At 44.5% G+C, this 20,374-nt stretch overlaps 1 protein-coding gene across 1 annotated transcript in view; it reads right to left on the reverse strand.

Annotated features, from left to right (window-relative positions):
• Positions 1–20,374, reverse strand: part of dnah6 (dynein, axonemal, heavy chain 6) — a 174,425-nt gene that overhangs the window by 61,131 nt on the left and 92,920 nt on the right. Inside the window, exons 43-49 of the mRNA XM_071408196.1 lie at positions 19,554–19,685; positions 17,160–17,331; positions 15,692–15,838; positions 15,072–15,145; positions 14,762–14,916; positions 13,903–14,134; positions 732–884 (exon numbers count right to left, since the gene is read on the reverse strand). Of these exons, the coding sequence (XP_071264297.1) occupies positions 732–884; positions 13,903–14,134; positions 14,762–14,916; positions 15,072–15,145; positions 15,692–15,838; positions 17,160–17,331; positions 19,554–19,685 (1,065 nt within the window). The remainder of the gene's footprint in view (positions 1–731; positions 885–13,902; positions 14,135–14,761; positions 14,917–15,071; positions 15,146–15,691; positions 15,839–17,159; positions 17,332–19,553; positions 19,686–20,374) is intronic.

The following is a 20,374-nucleotide window of genomic DNA, read 5'->3' on the forward strand; positions in this document are numbered from 1 at the left end:
ATGGTACTGTCATGACGTTGCCCTGTTGGGGGAGGTTTGCATAAGATTCTGTATTTACGATAGCATAGCTTCATAAGGTCCGATAGAGACCCAATCCTTTTGTTCCTCAGTCTTCCAGCGCTTTCATTCAAACCCAACCCCCTTCCTTTGTGTAACCAGCCGTCATATCGGTTCCGTCCGCAAGGGACGTTTTCTTGTATGACATAATTAGTAATCAATGTATGATCCAGCATGTGTGTATGTAATTCTGTGTGATTATTTAGGTATTTAGTAAATAAATAATTCAACCAAATGTTGTATTGCTGATTCAACTTGTTAGCCAGGGTTCGTGAAGATAACCAATCATTTTATGACGTTCAGATGAGACTGAATAAGGTGACGATTAATAATTGACTGCTGTTGATATAAAAGATGACCAGGTCTTTAAGAGTTTATTCGGAAGACAACAGCTCTATAAACATTCTTCCGTGGTGCCCAGACTTCCTCGTCAATACATTTACATGATTAGTTTAATCAGGTAATATTAATTACAGAGAATTGATTTTATAACATAACATGTCATATCATTTAATCCATAGTAAAGACACGACAGTACATACATAAATATTACACATGTACTTATTATATTTAACCTTTATTTTGACAGGGAGTAAAGGTCTCTTTTACAGAGGAGCCCTGTAATTACAATGATATATTGAGTGTTATATGAGTGTGTGTGTACTCTACTGTACCTCGTCCCGGTTTCCCTCGTTGATGCCGGCCTCCTTGGCTCTGGGCCGTGTGGCAGCCAGGACCTGCTCTAGATCATCCTTCTCAAACAGGTTGGGCACCTCTCCACTGTTCAACATGTTGTTAATGTCCTCAAGGAACTCCTCCACCACGATCTGATGATCAATAATACACACATGTAATGGAGGGGGGGATGGAAACGTGCCTGAGAACTGAAGACTGAAGCTATAGCTTCCAGGGCTAATGCCTCGGCTTCTGCTCAGGGGGGTAATGAGGTGATGAGTCACAGAGGTGGCATGGTTTGGCAAGCAGCTGGTCACAGATAAACACTGGCCATAGCTACTTCATTAGCTGTCTGGTACAGTCTTTATAGAGGAACCTGCTATCTACCCATCACATAGTCTCCATAAATACTACTGTCTGGTACAGTCTTTATAGAGGAACCTGCTATCTACCCATCACATAGTCTCCATAAATACTACTGTCTGGTACAGTCTTTATAGAGGGACCTGCTATCTACCCATCACATAGTCTCCATAAATACTACTGTCTGGTACAGTCTTTATAGAGGAACCTGCTATCTACCCATCACATAGTCTCCATAAATACTACTGTCTGGTACAGTCTTTATATGGGACCTGCTATCTACCCATCACATAGTCTCCATAAATACTACTGTCTGGTACAGTCTTTATAGAGGAACCTGCTATCTACCCATCACATAGTCTCCATAAATACTACTGTCTGGTACAGTCTTTATGGAGGACCCTGCTATCTACCCATCACATAGTCTCCATAAATACTACTGTCTGGTACAGTCTTTATAGAGGAACCTGCTATCTACCCATCACATAGTCTCCATAAATACTACTGTCTGGTACAGTCTTTATAGAGGAACCTGCTATCTACCCATCACATAGTCTCCATAAATACTACTGTCTGGTACAGTCTTTATGGAGGACCCTGCTATCTACCCATCACATAGTCTCCATAAATACTACTGTCTGGTACAGTCTTTATAGAGGAACCTGCTATCTACCCATCACATAGTCTCCATAAATACTACTGTCTGGTACAGTCTTTATATGGGACCTGCTATCTACCCATCACATAGTCTCCATAAATACTACTGTCTGGTACAGTCTTTATAGAGGAACCTGCTATCTACCCATCACATAGTCTCCATAAATACTACTGTCTGGTACAGTCTTTATGGAGGACCCTGCTATCTACCCATCACATAGTCTCCATAAATACTACTGTCTGGTACAGTCTTTATAGAGGAACCTGCTATCTACCCATCACATAGTCTCCATAAATACTACTGTCTGGTACAGTCTTTATAGAGGAACCTGCTATCTACCCATCACATAGCCTCCATAAATACTACTGTCTGGTACAGTCTTTATAGAGGAACCTGCTATCTACCCATCACATAGTCTCCATAAATACTACTGTCTGGTACAGTCTTTATAGAGGAACCTGCTATCTACCCATCACATAGTCTCCATAAATACTACTGTCTGGTACAGTCTTTATGGAGGAACCTGCTATCTACCCATCACATAGTCTCCATAAATACTACTGTCTGGTACAGTCTTTATAGAGGAACCTGCTATCTACCCATCACATAGCCTCCATAAATACTACTGTCTGGTACAGTCTTTATAGAGGAACCTGCTATCTACCCATCACATAGTCTCCATAAATACTACTGTCTGGTACAGTCTTTATAGAGGAACCTGCTATCTACCCATCACATAGTCTCCATAAATACTACTGTCTGGTACAGTCTTTATAGAGGAACCTGCTATCTACCCATCACATAGTCTCCATAAATACTACTGTCTGGTACAGTCTTTATGGAGGAACCTGCTATCTACCCATCACATAGTCTCCATAAATACTACTGTCTGGTACAGTCTTTATAGAGGAACCTGCTATCTACCCATCACATAGTCTCCATAAATACTACTGTCTGGTACAGTCTTTATAGAGGAACCTGCTATCTACCCATCACATAGTCTCCATAAATACTACTGTCTGGTACAGTCTTTATAGAGGAACCTGCTATCTACCCATCACATAGTCTCCATAAATACTACTGTCTGGTACAGTCTTTATAGAGGAACCTGCTATCTACCCATCACATAGTCTCCATAAATACTACTGTCTGGTACAGTCTTTATAGAGGAACCTGCTATCTACCCATCACATAGTCTCCATAAATACTACTGTCTGGTACAGTCTTTATAGAGGAACCTGCTATCTACCCATCACATAGTCTCCATAAATACTACTGTCTGGTACAGTCTTTATGGAGGAACCTGCTATCTACCCATCACATAGTCTCCATAAATACTACTGTCTGGTACAGTCTTTATAGAGGAACCTGCTATCTACCCATCACATAGTCTCCATAAATACTACTGTCTGGTACAGTCTTTATAGAGGAACCTGCTATCTACCCATCACATAGTCTCCATAAATACTACTGTCTGGTACAGTCTTTATGGAGGAACCTGCTATCTACCCATCACATAGTCTCCATAAATACTACTGTCTGGTACAGTCTTTATGGAGGAACCTGCTATCTACCCATCACATAGTCTCCATAAATACTACTGTCTGGTACAGTCTTTATAGAGGAACCTGCTATCTACCCATCACATAGTCTCCATAAATACTACTGTCTGGTACAGTCTTTATAGAGGAACCTGCTATCTACCCATCACATAGTCTCCATAAATACTACTGTCTGGTACAGTCTTTATAGAGGAACCTGCTATCTACCCATCACATAGTCTCCATAAATACTACTGTCTGGTACAGTCTTTATGGAGGAACCTGCTATCTACCCATCACATAGTCTCCATAAATACTACTGTCTGGTACAGTCTTTATAGAGGAACCTGCTATCTACCCATCACATAGTCTCCATAAATACTACTGTCTGGTACAGTCTTTATAGAGGAACCTGCTATCTACCCATCACATAGTCTCCATAAATACTACTGTCTGGTACAGTCTTTATGGAGGAACCTGCTATCTACCCATCACATAGTCTCCATAAATACTACTGTCTGGTACAGTCTTTATAGAGGAACCTGCTATCTACCCATCACATAGTCTCCATAAATACTACTGTCTGGTACAGTCTTTATAGAGGAACCTGCTATCTACCCATCACATAGTCTCCATAAATACTACTGTCTGGTACAGTCTTTATGGAGGAACCTGCTATCTACCCATCACATAGTCTCCATAAATACTACTGTCTGGTACAGTCTTTATAGAGGAACCTGCTATCTACCCATCACATAGTCTCCATAAATACTACTGTCTGGTACAGTCTTTATAGAGGAACATGCTATCTACCCATCACATAGTCTCCATAAATACTACTGTCTGGTACAGTCTTTATAGAGGAACCTGCTATCTACCCATCACATAGTCTCCATAAATACTACTGTCTGGTACAGTCTTTATAGAGGAACCTGCTATCTACCCATCACATAGTCTCCATAAATACTACTGTCTGGTACAGTCTTTATAGAGGAACCTGCTATCTACCCATCACATAGTCTCCATAAATACTACTGTCTGGTACAGTCTTTATAGAGGAACCTGCTATCTACCCATCACATAGTCTCCATAAATACTACTGTCTGGTACAGTCTTTATGGAGGAACCTGCTATCTACCCATCACATAGTCTCCATAAATACTACTGTCTGGTACAGTCTTTATGTAGGAACCTGCTATCTACCCATCACATAGTCTCCATAAATACTACTGTCTGGTACAGTCTTTATAGAGGAACCTGCTATCTACCCATCACATAGTCTCCATAAATACTACTGTCTGGTACAGTCTTTATAGAGGAACCTGCTATCTACCCATCACATAGCCTCCATAAATACTACTGTCTGGTAAAGTCTTTATAGAGGAACCTGCTATCTACCCATCACATAGTCTCCATAAATACTACTGTCTGGTACAGTCTTTATGGAGGAACCTGCTATCTACCCATAACATAGTCTCCATAAATACTACTGTCTGGTACAGTCTTTATAGAGGAACCTGCTATCTACCCATCACATAGTCTCCATAAATACTAATGTCTGGTACAGTCTTTATAGAGGAACCTGCTATCTACCCATCACATAGTCTCCATAAATACTACTGTCTGGTACAGTCTTTATAGAGGAACCTGCTATCTACCCATCACATAGTCTCCATAAATACTACTGTCTGGTACAGTCTTTATGGAGGAACCTGCTATCTACCCATCACATAGTCTCCATAAATAATACTGTCTGGTACAGTCTTTATAGAGGAACCTGCTATCTACCCATCACATAGTCTCCATAAATACTACTGTCTGGTACAGTCTTTATAGAGGAACCTGCTATCTACCCATCACATAGTCTCCATAAATACTACTGTCTGGTACAGTCTTTATAGAGGGACCTGCTATCTACCCATCACATAGCCTCCATAAATACTACTGTCTGGTACAGTCTTTATAGAGGAACCTGCTATCTACCCATCACATAGTCTCCATAAATACTACTGTCTGGTACAGTCTTTATAGAGGAACCTGCTATCTACCCATCACATAGTCTCCATAAATACTACTGTCTGGTACAGTCTTTATAGAGGAACCTGCTATCTACCCATCACATAGTCTCCATAAATACTACTGTCTGGTACAGTCTTTATAGAGGAACCTGCTATCTACCCATCACATAGTCTCCATAAATACTACTGTCTGGTACAGTCTTTATAGAGGAACCTGCTATCTACCCATCACATAGTCTCCATAAATACTACTGTCTGGTACAGTCTTTATAGAGGAACCTGCTATCTACCCATCACATAGTCTCCATAAATACTACTGTCTGGTACAGTCTTTATAGAGGAACCTGCTATCTACCCATCACATAGTCTCCATAAATACTACTGTCTGGTACAGTCTTTATAGAGGAACCTGCTATCTACCCATCACATAGTCTCCATAAATACTACTGTCTGGTACAGTCTTTATAGAGGAACCTGCTATCTACCCATCACATAGTCTCCATAAATACTACTGTCTGGTACAGTCTTTATGGAGGAACCTGCTATCTACCCATCACATAGCCTCCATAAATACTACTGTCTGGTACAGTCTTTATGGAGGAACCTGCTATCTACCCATCACATAGTCTCCATAAATACTACTGTCTGGTACAGTCTTTATGTAGGAACCTGCTATCTACCCATCACATAGTCTCCATAAATACTACTGTCTGGTACAGTCTTTATAGAGGAACCTGCTATCTACCCATCACATAGTCTCCATAAATACTACTGTCTGGTACAGTCTTTATAGAGGAACCTGTTATCTACCCATCACATAGTCTCCATAAATACTACTGTCTGGTACAGTCTTTATAGAGGAACCTGCTATCTACCCATCACATAGTCTCCATAAATACTACTGTCTGGTACAGTCTTTATAGAGGAACCTGCTATCTACCCATCACATAGTCTCCATAAATACTACTGTCTGGTACAGTCTTTATAGAGGAACCTGCTATCTACCCATCACATAGTCTCCATAAATACTACTGTCTGGTACAGTCTTTATAGAGGAACCTGCTATCTACCCATCACATAGTCTCCATAAATACTACTGTCTGGTACAGTCTTTATAGAGGAACCTGCTATCTACCCATCACATAGTCTCCATAAATACTACTGTCTGGTACAGTCTTTATAGAGGAACCTGCTATCTACCCATCACATAGTCTCCATAAATACTACTGTCTGGTACAGTCTTTATAGAGGAACCTGCTATCTACCCATCACATAGTCTCCATAAATACTACTGTCTGGTACAGTCTTTATAGAGGAACCTGCTATCTACCCATCACATAGTCTCCATAAATACTACTGTCTGGTACAGTCTTTATAGAGGAACCTGCTATCTACCCATCACATAGTCTCCATAAATACTACTGTCTGGTACAGTCTTTATAGAGGAACCTGCTATCTACCCATCACATAGTCTCCATAAATACTACTGTCTGGTACAGTCTTTATAGAGGAACCTGCTATCTACCCATCACATAGTCTCCATAAATACTACTGTCTGGTACAGTCTTTATAGAGGAACCTGCTATCTACCCATCACATAGTCTCCATAAATACTACTGTCTGGTACAGTCTTTATGGAGGAACCTGCTATCTACCCATCACATAGTCTCCATAAATACTACTGTCTGGTACAGTCTTTATGGAGGAACCTGCTATCTACCCATCACATAGTCTCCATAAATACTACTGTCTGGTACAGTCTTTATAGAGGAACCTGCTATCTACCCATCACATAGTCTCCATAAATACTACTGTCTGGTACAGTCTTTATGTAGGAACCTGCTATCTACCCATCACATAGTCTCCATAAATACTACTGTCTGGTACAGTCTTTATAGAGGAACCTGCTATCTACCCATCACATAGTCTCCATAAATACTACTGTCTGGTACAGTCTTTATAGAGGAACCTGCTATCTGCCCATCACATAGTCTCCATAAATACTACTGTCTGGTACAGTCTTTATGTAGGGACCTGCTATCTACCCATCACATAGTCTCCATAAATACTACTGTCTGGTACAGTCTTTATAGAGGAACCTGCTATCTACCCATCACATAGTCTCCATAAATACTACTGTCTGGTACAGTCTTTATAGAGGAACCTGCTATCTACCCATCACATAGTCTCCATAAATACTACTGTCTGGTACAGTCTTTATAGAGGAACCTGTTATCTACCCATCACATAGTCTCCATAAATACTACTGTCTGGTACAGTCTTTATGGAGGAACCTGCTATCTACCCATCACATAGTCTCCATAAATACTACTGTCTGGTACAGTCTTTATAGAGGAACCTGCTATCTACCCATCACATAGTCTCCATAAATACTACTGTCTGGTACAGTCTTTATAGAGGAACCTGTTATCTACCCATCACATAGTCTCCATAAATACTACTGTCTGGTACGGTCTTTATGGAGGAACCTGCTATCTACCCATCACATAGTCTCCATAAATACTACTGTCTGGTACAGTCTTTATGGAGGAACCTGCTATCTACCCATCACATAGTCTCCATAAATACTACTGTCTGGTACAGTCTTTATAGAGGAACCTGCTATCTACCCATCACATAGTCTCCATAAATACTACTGTCTGGTACAGTCTTTATAGAGGAACCTGCTATCTACCCATCACATAGTCTCCATAAATACTACTGTCTGGTACAGTCTTTATGTAGGAACCTGCTATCTACCCATCACATAGTCTCCATAAATACTACTGTCTGGTACAGTCTTTATGGAGGACCCTGCTATCTACCCATCACATAGTCTCCATAAATACTACTGTCTGGTACAGTCTTTATAGAGGAACCTGCTATCTACCCATCACATAGTCTCCATAAATACTACTGTCTGGTACAGTCTTTATAGAGGAACCTGCTATCTACCCATCACATAGTCTCCATAAATACTACTGTCTGGTACAGTCTTTATAGAGGAACCTGCTATCTACCCATCACATAGTCTCCATAAATACTACTGTCTGGTACAGTCTTTATAGAGGAACCTGCTATCTACCCATCACATAGTCTCCATAAATACTACTGTCTGGTACAGTCTTTATAGAGGAACCTGCTATCTACCCATCACATAGTCTCCATAAATACTACTGTCTGGTACAGTCTTTATGGAGGAACCTGCTATCTACCCATCACATAGTCTCCATAAATACTACTGTCTGGTACAGTCTTTATAGAGGAACCTGCTATCTACCCATCACATAGTCTCCATAAATACTACTGTCTGGTACAGTCTTTATAGAGGAACCTGCTATCTACCCATCACATAGTCTCCATAAATACTACTGTCTGGTACAGTCTTTATAGAGGAACCTGCTATCTACCCATCACATAGTCTCCATAAATACTACTGTCTGGTACAGTCTTTATAGAGGAACCTGCTATCTACCCATCACATAGTCTCCATAAATACTACTGTCTGGTACAGTCTTTATAGAGGAACCTGCTATCTACCCATCACATAGTCTCCATAAATACTACTGTCTGGTACAGTCTTTATAGTAGGAACCTGCTATCTACCCATCACATAGTCTCCATAAATACTACTGTCTGGTACAGTCTTTATGGAGGAACCTGCTATCTACCCATCACATAGTCTCCATAAATACTACTGTCTGGTACAGTCTTTATAGAGGAACCTGCTATCTACCCATCACATAGTCTCCATAAATACTACTGTCTGGTACAGTCTTTATAGAGGAACCTGCTATCTACCCATCACATAGTCTCCATAAATACTACTGTCTGGTACAGTCTTTATAGAGGAACCTGCTATCTACCCATCACATAGTCTCCATAAATACTACTGTCTGGTACAGTCTTTATAGAGGAACCTGCTATCTACCCATCACATAGTCTCCATAAATACTACTGTCTGGTACAGTCTTTATGGAGGAACCTGCTATCTACCCATCACATAGTCTCCATAAATACTACTGTCTGGTACAGTCTTTATGGGAGGAACCTGCTATCTACCCATCACATAGTCTCCATAAATACTACTGTCTGGTACAGTCTTTATAGAGGAACCTGCTATCTACCCATCACATAGTCTCCATAAATACTACTGTCTGGTACAGTCTTTATGGAGGAACCTGCTATCTACCCATCACATAGTCTCCATAAATACTACTGTCTGGTACAGTCTTTATGGGAGGAACCTGCTATCTACCCATCACATAGTCTCCATAAATACTACTGTCTGGTACAGTCTTTATAGAGGAACCTGCTATCTACCCATCACATAGTCTCCATAAATACTACTGTCTGGTACAGTCTTTATAGAGGAACCTGCTATCTACCCATCACATAGTCTCCATAAATACTACTGTCTGGTACAGTCTTTATAGAGGAACCTGCTATCTACCCATCACATAGTCTCCATAAATACTACTGTCTGGTACAGTCTTTATAGAGGAACCTGCTATCTACCCATCACATAGTCTCCATAAATACTACTGTCTGGTACAGTCTTTATGGAGGAACCTGCTATCTACCCATCACATAGTCTCCATAAATACTACTGTCTGGTACAGTCTTTATGGGAGGAACCTGCTATCCACCCATCACATAGTCTCCATAAATACTACTGTCTGGTACAGTCTTTATAGAGGAACCTGCTATCTACCCATCACATAGTCTCCATAAATACTACTGTCTGGTACAGTCTTTATGGAGGAACCTGCTATCTGCCCATCACATAGTCTCCATAAATACTACTGTCTGGTACAGTCTTTATGGGAGGAACCTGCTATCCACCCATCACATAGTCTCCATAAATACTACTGTCTGGTACAGTCTTTATAGAGGAACCTGCTATCTACCCATCACATAGTCTCCATAAATACTACTGTCTGGTACAGTCTTTATAGAGGAACCTGCTATCTACCCATCACATAGTCTCCATAAATACTACTGTCTGGTACAGTCTTTATAGAGGAACCTGCTATCTACCCATCACATAGTCTCCATAAATACTACTGTCTGGTACAGTCTTTATGGGGGAACCTGCTATCTACCCATCACATAGTCTCCATAAATACTACTGTCTGGTACAGTCTTTATAGAGGAACCTGCTATCTACCCATCACATAGTCTCCATAAATACTACTGTCTGGTACAGTCTTTATAGAGGAACCTGCTATCTACCCATCACATAGTCTCCATAAATACTACTGTCTGGTACAGTCTTTATAGAGGAACCTGCTATCTACCCATCACATAGTCTCCATAAATACTACTGTCTGGTACAGTCTTTATGGAGGAACCTGCTATCTACCCATCACATAGTCTCCATAAATACTACTGTCTGGTACAGTCTTTATGAGGAACCTGCTATCACCCATCACATAGTCTCCATAAATACTACTGTCTGGTACAGTCTTTATAGAGGAACCTGCTATCTACCCATCACATAGTCTCCATAAATACTACTGTCTGGTACAGTCTTTATAGAGGAACCTGCTATCTACCCATCACATAGTCTCCATAAATACTACTGTCTGGTACAGTCTTTATGGAGGAACCTGCTATCTGCCCATCACATAGTCTCCATAAATACTACTGTCTGGTACAGTCTTTATGGGAGGAACCTGCTATCCACCCATCACATAGTCTCCATAAATACTACTGTCTGGTACAGTCTTTATAGAGGAACCTGCTATCTACCCATCACATAGTCTCCATAAATACTACTGTCTGGTACAGTCTTTATAGAGGAACCTGCTATCTACCCATCACATAGTCTCCATAAATACTACTGTCTGGTACAGTCTTTATAGAGGAACCTGCTATCTACCCATCACATAGTCTCCATAAATACTACTGTCTGGTACAGTCTTTATGGGGGAACCTGCTATCTACCCATCACATAGTCTCCATAAATACTACTGTCTGGTACAGTCTTTATAGAGGAACCTGCTATCTACCCATCACATAGTCTCCATAAATACTACTGTCTGGTACAGTCTTTATAGAGGAACCTGCTATCTACCCATCACATAGTCTCCATAAATACTAATGTCTGGTACAGTCTTTATAGAGGCACCTGCTATCTACCCATCACATAGTCTCCATAAATACTACTGTCTGGTACAGTCTTTATAGAGGAACCTGCTATCTACCCATCACATAGTCTCCATAAATACTACTGTCTGGTACAGTCTTTATAGAGGAACCTGCTATCTACCCATCACATAGTCTCCATAAATACTACTGTCTGGTACAGTCTTTATGGAGGAACCTGTTATCTGCCCATCACATAGTCTCCATAAATACTACTGTCTGGTACAGTCTTTATGGGAGGAACCTGCTATCCACCCATCACATAGTCTCCATAAATACTACTGTCTGGTACAGTCTTTATAGAGGAACCTGCTATCTACCCATCACATAGTCTCCATAAATACTACTGTCTGGTACAGTCTTTATAGAGGAACCTGCTATCTACCCATCACATAGTCTCCATAAATACTACTGTCTGGTACAGTCTTTATAGAGGAACCTGCTATCTACCCATCACATAGTCTCCATAAATACTACTGTCTGGTACAGTCTTTATGGAGGAACCTGCTATCTACCCATCACATAGTCTCCATGCACACACACCTGTACTTGCAAACTCTCCCCTCCTCTCCCCCCTACTCCCCCCCTCCTCCCCTACCTGTGTGTCAGTGAAGAGGAACACCATGTCCTTGCCCTCCACCCCCTCCTCTCCCCCCTCCTTCCCTACCTGTGTGTCAGTGAAGAGGAACACCATGTCCTTGCCCTCCACCCCCCCCTCCTCTCCCCCCTCCTCCCCTACCTGTGTGTCAGTGATGAGGAACACCATGTCCTTGCCCTCCACCCCCTCCTCTCCCCCCTCCTCCCCTACCTGTGTGTCAGTGAAGAGGAACACCATGTCCTTGCCCTCCACCCCCCCCCCACCTCCTCCCCTACCTGTGTGTCAGTGAAGAGGAAACACCATGTCCTTGCCCTCCACCCCCTCCTCTCCCCCCTCCTCCCCTACCTGTGTGTCAGTGAAGAGGATCACCATGTCCTTGCCCTCCACCCCCTCCTCTCCCCCCTCCTCCCCTACCTGTGTGTCAGTGAAGAGGAACACCATGTCCTTGCCCTCCACCCCCTCCTCTCCCCCCTCCTCCCCTACCTGTGTGTCAGTGAAGAGGCACACCATGTCCTTGCCCTCCACCCCCTCCTCTCCCCCCTCCTCCCCTACCTGTGTGTCAGTGATGAGGAACACCATGTCCTTGCCCTCCACCCCCTCCTCTCCCCCCTCCTCCCCTACCTGTGTGTCAGTGAAGAGGTACACCATGTCCTTGCCCTCCACCCCCCCCCCTCCTCCCCTACCTGTGTGTCAGTGAAGAGGGACACCATGTCCTTGCCCTCCACCCCCTCCTCTCCCCCTCCTCCCCTACCTGTGTGTCAGTGATGAGGAACACCATGTCCTTGCCCTCCACCCCCCCCCCCCCTCCTCCCCTACCTGTGTGTCAGTGAAGAGGGACACCATGTCCTTGCCCTCCACCCCCTCCTCTCCCCCCTCCTCCCCTACCTGTGTGTCAGTGAAGAGGAACACCATGTCCTTGACCTCCACCCCCCCCTCCACCCCCTCCTCTCCCCCCTCCTACCCTACCTGTGTGTCAGTGAAGAGGGACACCATGTCCTTGACCTCCACCCCCCCCTCCACCTCCACCCCCCCCCCCCCTCCTCCCCTACCTGTGTGTCAGTGAAGAGGGACACCATGTCCTTGCCCTCCACCCCCTCCTCTCCCCCCTCCTCCCCTACCTGTGTGTCAGTGATGAGGAACACCATGTCCTTGCCCTCCACCCCCCCCCCCCCTCCTCCCCTACCTGTGTGTCAGTGAAGAGGGACACCATGTCCTTGCCCTCCACCCCCTCCTCTCCCCCCTCCTCCCCTACCTGTGTGTCAGTGAAGAGGAACACCATGTCCTTGACCTCCACCCCCCCCTCCACCCCCTCCTCTCCCCCCTCCTCCCCTACCTGTGTGTCAGTGAAGAGGAACACCATGTCCTTGCCCTCCACCCCCTCCTCTCCCCCCTCCTCCCCTACCTGTGTGTCAGTGAAGAGGAACACCATGTCCTTGCCCTCCACCCCCTCCTCTCCCCCCTCCTCCCCTACCTGTGTGTCAGTGAAGAGGAACACCATGTCCTTGCCCTCCACCCCCTCCTCTCCCCCCTCCTCCCCTACCTGTGTGTCAGTGAAGAGGAACACCATGTCCTTGCCCTCCACCCCCTCCTCTCCCCCCTCCTCCCCTACCTGTGTGTCAGTGAAGAGGAACACCATGTCCTTGCCCTCCACCCCCTCCTCTCCCCCCTCCTCCCCTACCTGTGTGTCAGTGAAGAGGAACACCATGTCCTTGCCCTCCACCCCCCCCCTCCACCCCCTCCTCTCCCCCCTCCTCCCCTACCTGTGTGTCAGTGAAGAGGAACACCATGTCCTTGCCCTCCACCCCCCCCCTCCACCCCCTCCTCTCCCCCCTCCTCCCCTACCTGTGTGTCAGTGAAGAGGAACACCATGTCCTTGCCCTCCACCCCAGCCATCTTGAACAGTCGTCTCAGGTCTTCATGGAAGCTGTCGTAGTTGTATCCTCGGCTCAGTTCTATCTGGAAGCAGCGCATGCCGCACATGTGGGCCGCCAGCCGCGTCAGTGACTGTTTCCCCGTGCCCCCCACGCCCACCAATAGGGCGTTACCGCGCTCCTGGCGGATCATACGCGCTATCCTATAGGAACAGAAGGACTGGGTTAGGAAGTAAGCAATTTAACAAATTGAAGCATTACAAAAACACAAAAACAAAAACAAACTCTTTATGGGGTTCTGGACAAAATAAGTTCACTAAATAGGGAATAGGGTGTCGTTAAGGATGCTAATCAGTTCACTAAATAGGGAATAGGGTGTCATTAAGGATGCTAATCAGTTCACTAAATAGGGAATAGGGTGTCATTAAAGATGCTAATCAGTTCACTAAATAGGGAATAGGGTGTCGTTAAGGATGCTAATCAGTTCACTAAATAGGGAATAGGGTGTCATTAAGGATGCTAATCAGTTCACTAAATAGGGAATAGGGTGTCATTAAAGATGCTAATCAGTTCACTAAATAGGGAATAGGGTGTCGTTAAGGATGCTAATCAGTTCACTAAATAGGGAATAGGGTGTCATTAAGGATGCTAATCAGTTCACTAAATAGGGAATAGGATGTCATTAAGGATGCTAATCAGTTACCTAAATAGGGAATAGGGTGCGATTTAGGCCAAAACGTCTGTACACTATATAGGGAATAAGGTGCGATTTCGAATGCATTCACTGCACTAATTAGGGAATAGGGCTCCGTTTCCGAGCGTAAAATCACCTGGAGACGTGTTCTACAGCGTCCTGGAAGAACACTAGCTTGGTCTCCTTGGAGAAGGTCATGTTGTAGTCATCCAGGTAGTCCTGGAGCACAGCCCTGATCTTATCTGGCTCTGTTAGGTCCTCGTACAGACGATCTGCCTTCTCTGCACCCACCTAGAGGAGAGGAGAGGGAGGAAAAGAAGGAGGGAGAGAGGGGGGAGAGGGGGGGACAGGAAGGATTGCGAGATAGATAGATGGATGCCGTAAATGTTAAGCGCTTTGAGCACCTGGGAAATTGATTGGATTTATAGGCTTATAGCGCATTTTACCTTGATGAAATCTCCAAATATGATGGGTTTGGTCACAAAGTAATTGGGTTCTAAATTGAAGCCAAAATATTTGCCTGAAAGAGGAAGAACGGAAATATATTTAAAGAGTTGCTATTCATAGCTCAACAATTGTGGGACGTTTTAGATAAGGACATTGAAATGGCTTTCAAACGTAATATGTCAAAACACTGCTTAGTGAGAGGCAAAACTCTGAAAGTTCAAACTAGCCGTCTAGGTTCTATTGAACTCTGTGTTATGTTCTTACTGGCCGTCTAGGTTCTATTAAACTCTGTGTTATGTTCTTACTGGCCGTCTAGGTTCTATTAAACTCTGTGTTATGTTCTTACTGGCCGTCTAGGTTCTATTAAACTCTGTATTATGTTATTACTGACCTGTGTTATGTTCTTACTGGCCATCTAGCTCTAGGTTCTATTAAACTCTGTGTTATGTTCTTACTGGCCGTCTAGGTTCTATTAAACTCTGTGTTATGTTCTTACTGGCCGTCTAGGTTCTATTAAACTCTGTATTATGTTCTTACTAACTGTCTAAGTTCTATTACGCTCTGTGTTATGTTCTTACTAACTGTCTAAGTTCTATTACACTCTGTGTTATGTTCTTACTGGCCATCTCAGAGACGATGGTATTGAAGTAGGTTTTATCTTCGTTGTTGATGAGGCGGTCGTGGAAAACTCTCTGACACTCGTGACAGAACAGACGGAATATCCCAGTCTGATCTCTCACCGTGCCTGGCTCACACTGCAACATACCTGGAGGACAGACAGACAGAGGGAGGGAGGGAGAGAGAGAGAGAGAGAGAATGAGAGAGGGAGGTGGAGGGAGGGAGAGAGAGGGAGGGAGGGAGGGAGGGAGGAGAGAGGAGGGAGGGAGGGAGGAGGGGAAGAGAGGGAGCGGGGGAGGGAGGAAAGTAAAGAGGCATGGAGGGAGAGAGAGAATGAGAGAGGGAGGTGGAGGGAGAGAGAGGTGGAGGGAGGGAGGAGGGGGGAGAGGGAGTGGGGGAGGGGGGAGGTGAAGGGGGGAAGGTGAAGGGAAGAGAGAGGTGGAGGGAGTAGAGATGAGAGGGAGTGGGAGGCAGGGAGGAGAGGGGAGAGGGAGCGGGGGAGGGAGGAAGGTGAAGGGAGGGATGGAAGAGGGAGGTAAAAAGGCAGGGAGGGTTAGATGGATTTAACATGATTTATTTACGACCAGAGAATAATAATTCATGATTCAACTTGGTGGTTCTCACCCTGCAACCTTAACACATCAAGAAGTAAAGACAACTGTAATATCTGCTGTTGACACATCCCTGTTGTTATCGATGTTATGTAATACAATGCTAGGGATGCTTTAGGAGATATGATGGGTCTGACACACCAGAGGATCCATGTTCAAGTCTTGTTAGAAAGTTGAGGGCATTAATGTGAGCACGCTCGCCCTCAGCAAGAATGGGGGCTGGGTTGGCCTTATTCGCCTTGGGTAAGTATTAATGCTGGTGTGTGTATGTGAGTGTATGTGTGTGTGTTAGTGTGTGTGTGTGTGTGTTGGTGTGTGTTGGTGTGTGTGTGTGTGTGTGTGTGTGTGTCTGTGTGTCTGTGTGTGTGTGTGTGTGTGTGTGTGTGTGTGTGTGTGTGTGTGTGTGTGTGTGTGTGTGTGTGTGTGTGTGTGTGTGTCTGTGTGTGTGTGTGTGTGTGTATGTGTGTGTGTGTGTGTTTGTGTGTGTGCCTGTGTTCTGCATGGTGACTCCCTAGCGGGGGTCAGGGAGCAGTAGTCACTTTAGTTCAGGCCTCTCTGCTCTGATGATGGTTGTGAGGCTGCTGGGTAGAGGACTGGTACTGTCTCTGTCTGGACTTCAGGCTACAACCAAGAGCATCTCAGTCCATGAGATACTTTAATAACTAACAAGTGAATAAGCAAAGACAAACTTTCTCACCCTGGACACACTTGGAGAGGTCCCTGAGGTTGAAGACGTAGTGTGTGTGTGTGTGTGTGTGTGTGTGTGTGTGTGTGTGTGTGTGTGTGTGTGTGTGTGTGTGTGTGTGTGTGTGTGTGTGTGTGTGTGTGTGTGTGTGTGTGTGTGTGTGCGTGTCTCACCCTGGACACACTTGGAGAGGTCCCTGAGGTTGAAGACGTAGTGGGACTTGGCTGGTGTAGGCAGGAGGTCTACAGACATGCGGTGGTAGATCTCTACTGCTGCGTCTACGATGCTGCCTGCTGAAGACCTCACCGCCTGGGGGAACTCACTGAGGAAACCACTGAGGATGGCCTGGAGGGGGAGAGACAGTTTCAGCAGAGAGAGTTAAGCGTACGTGGGCTTGAATATGCCCTTGAGGAGAGAGGGCAGACTCAAGAGGCACACGTGATTGTGTGTGTGTGTGTGGTCTTGTTCTTCTGAATCCCCCAAAAGTCCCCACATTCTCCCTCGTGAGGACATTTCCCACATCCCCATGAGGACAAAGGCTATTTTAAGGTTAGGGATTCGGTTTAGGGTTAGAATTAGGATTAGGGTAAGGCGTTAGTGGTTAGGTTTAGGAGTTATGTGTAGGGTTTGGGTTGAGGTTTAGGGGTTAAGGAAAATAGGATTTTGAATGGAAATCAATTATAGGTCCCAACGAGGATAGAAAAACAAGTGTGAGGGGGCTGTGAGGGAGAGTACATGACGATAGTCGATCTGTAATTAAACTACCACAGCTTGTTAAGGGGCTGTGAGGGAGAGGACATGACGATAGTTGATCTGTAATTAAACTACCACAGCTTGTTAAGGGGCTGTGAGGGAGAGGACATGACGATAGTTGATCTGTAATTAAACTACCACAGCTTGTTAAGGGGCTGTGAGGGAGAGGACATGACGATAGTTGATCTGTAATTAAACTACCACAGCTTGTTAAGGGGCTGTGAGGGAGAGGACATGACGATAGTTGATCTGTAATTAAACTACCACAGCTTGTTAAGGGGCTGTGAGGGAGAGGACATGACGATAGTTGATCTGTAATTAAACTACCACAGCTTGTTAAGGGGCTGTGAGGGAGAGGACATGACGATAGTTGATCTGTAATTAAACTACCACAGCTTGTTAAGGGGCTGTGAGGGAGAGGACATGACGATAGTTGATCTGTAATTAAACTACCACAGCTTGTTAAGGGGCTGTGAGGGAGAGGACATGACGATAGTTGATCTGTAATTAAACTACCACAGCTTGTTAAGGGGCTGTGAGGGAGAGGACATGACGATAGTTGATCTGTAATTAAACTACCACAGCTTGTTAAGGGGCTGTGAGGGAGAGGACATGACGATAGTTGATCTGTAATTAAACTACCACAGCTTGTTAAGGGGCTGTGAGGGAGAGGACATGACGATAGTTGATCTGTAATTAAACTACCACAGCTTGTTAAGGGGCTGTGAGGGAGAGGACATGACGGTAGTTGATCTGTAATTAAACTACCACATTTTGTTAAGGGGCTGTGAGGGAGAGGACATGACGATAGTTGATCTGTAATTAAACTACCACAGCTTGTTAAGGGGCTGTGAGGGAGAGGACAAGACGATAGTTGATCTGTAATTAAACTACCACAGCTTGTTAAGGGGCTGTGAGGGAGAGGACATGACGATAGTTGATCTGTAATTAAACTACCACAGCTTGTTAAGGGGCTGTGAGGGAGAGGACATGACGATAGTTGATCTGTAATTAAACTACCACAGCTTGTTAAGGGGCTGTGAGGGAGAGGACATGACGATAGTTGATCTGTAATTAAACTACCACAGCTTGTTAAGGGGCTGTGAGGGAGAGGACATGACGATAGTTGATCTGTAATTAAACTACCACAGCTTGATAAGGGGCTGTGAGGGAGAGGACATGACGATAGTTGATCTGTAATTAAACTACCACAGCTTGTTAAGGGGCTGTGAGGGAGAGTACATGACGATAGTTGATCTGTAATTAAACTACCACAGCTTGTTAAGGGGCTGTGAGGGAGAGGACATGACGGTAGTTGATCTGTAATTAAACTACCACAGCTTGTTAAGGGGCTGTGAGGGAGAGGACATGACGATAGTTGATCTGTAATTAAACTACCACAGCTTGTTAAGGGGCTGTGAGGGAGAGGACATGACGATAGTTGATCTGTAATTAAACTACCACAGCTTGTTAAGGGGCTGTGAGGGAGAGGACATGACGATAGTTGATCTGTAATTAAACTACCACAGCTTGTTAAGGGGCTGTGAGGGAGAGGACATGACGATAGTTGATCTGTAATTAAACTACCACAGCTTGTTAAGGGGCTGTGAGGGAGAGGACATGACGATAGTTGATCTGTAATTAAACTACCACAGCTTGTTAAGGGGCTGTGAGGGAGAGGACATGACGGTAGTTGATCTGTAATTAAACTACCACAGCTTGTTAGGTTGGAGGTTAAGTCTTGACCTTGAAGATCTGTTTGAGACTGTGCTCTTAGGGCAGGGTTTAGATGTCAGAGGTCAGGGGTTACCCACATTGAAGATCTGTTTGAGGCTGTGTTCGGAGGGAGTGGGCAGACACAGCATGCTGAAGTGGCGGATGAAACGAGGGGTCACCGGGTTACGGCCCCCTCCTGGCGGAGCGCAGGCCGCCGCGATCGTCATGTCCTGCATAGAGAAAGAGAATGAGAGAGAAGAGGGGAGGAACGGAGGAGAGGGGGGTGGAAAGGAAGATTTGGCACAGAAAGAAGATTTCCTACCAATACATTTTCATATGTATCTAAAGCCTCATATTTTCATATGTATCTAAACCCTCATATTTTCATATGTATCTAAACCCTCATATTTTCATATGTATTTAAACTCTCATATTTTCAATATGTACATTTAGACCTTCATATTTTCACATGTACATACACCCGGGTCAGCATTTTCAGCATGTAGTTAAACCCTCAGAGTGACACCCTGTCTGGGTTAGAACCCTCATATTGACATAACTACTTGAAGCTTCATGTATTCCATCGATGTAGTCTGCTGTCAGTGTGTACGTGTGACTGTCAGTGTGATGAACATCCACCCGTGTCAGTGTGTGTAGCTGAGTGTGAGCTTCAGAGTGAAGCCCTGTTTGCGATGTAGAAAATGTGTGATGTGCCCTGTGTGTGTCTGTGTGTCCGTGTGTGTGTGTGTGCGTGTGTGTGTGCACGTGCATGTGTGTGTGTGTGTGTCTGCATATGACCTTGTGTGACTACTCTCGTTGCTGTCTTGACATGGTTGTCTGTTGTCTGTCTGCATGTGGTGGAAACACATTTACACCCAGTACACGTTCAGATCTCAACAAACAGAATAACTGATTTTCT

This window comes from Salvelinus alpinus, chromosome 6, assembly GCF_045679555.1.
Source record: "Salvelinus alpinus chromosome 6, SLU_Salpinus.1, whole genome shotgun sequence".
In the NCBI taxonomy this organism is placed as follows: Eukaryota; Metazoa; Chordata; class Actinopteri; order Salmoniformes; family Salmonidae; genus Salvelinus; species Salvelinus alpinus.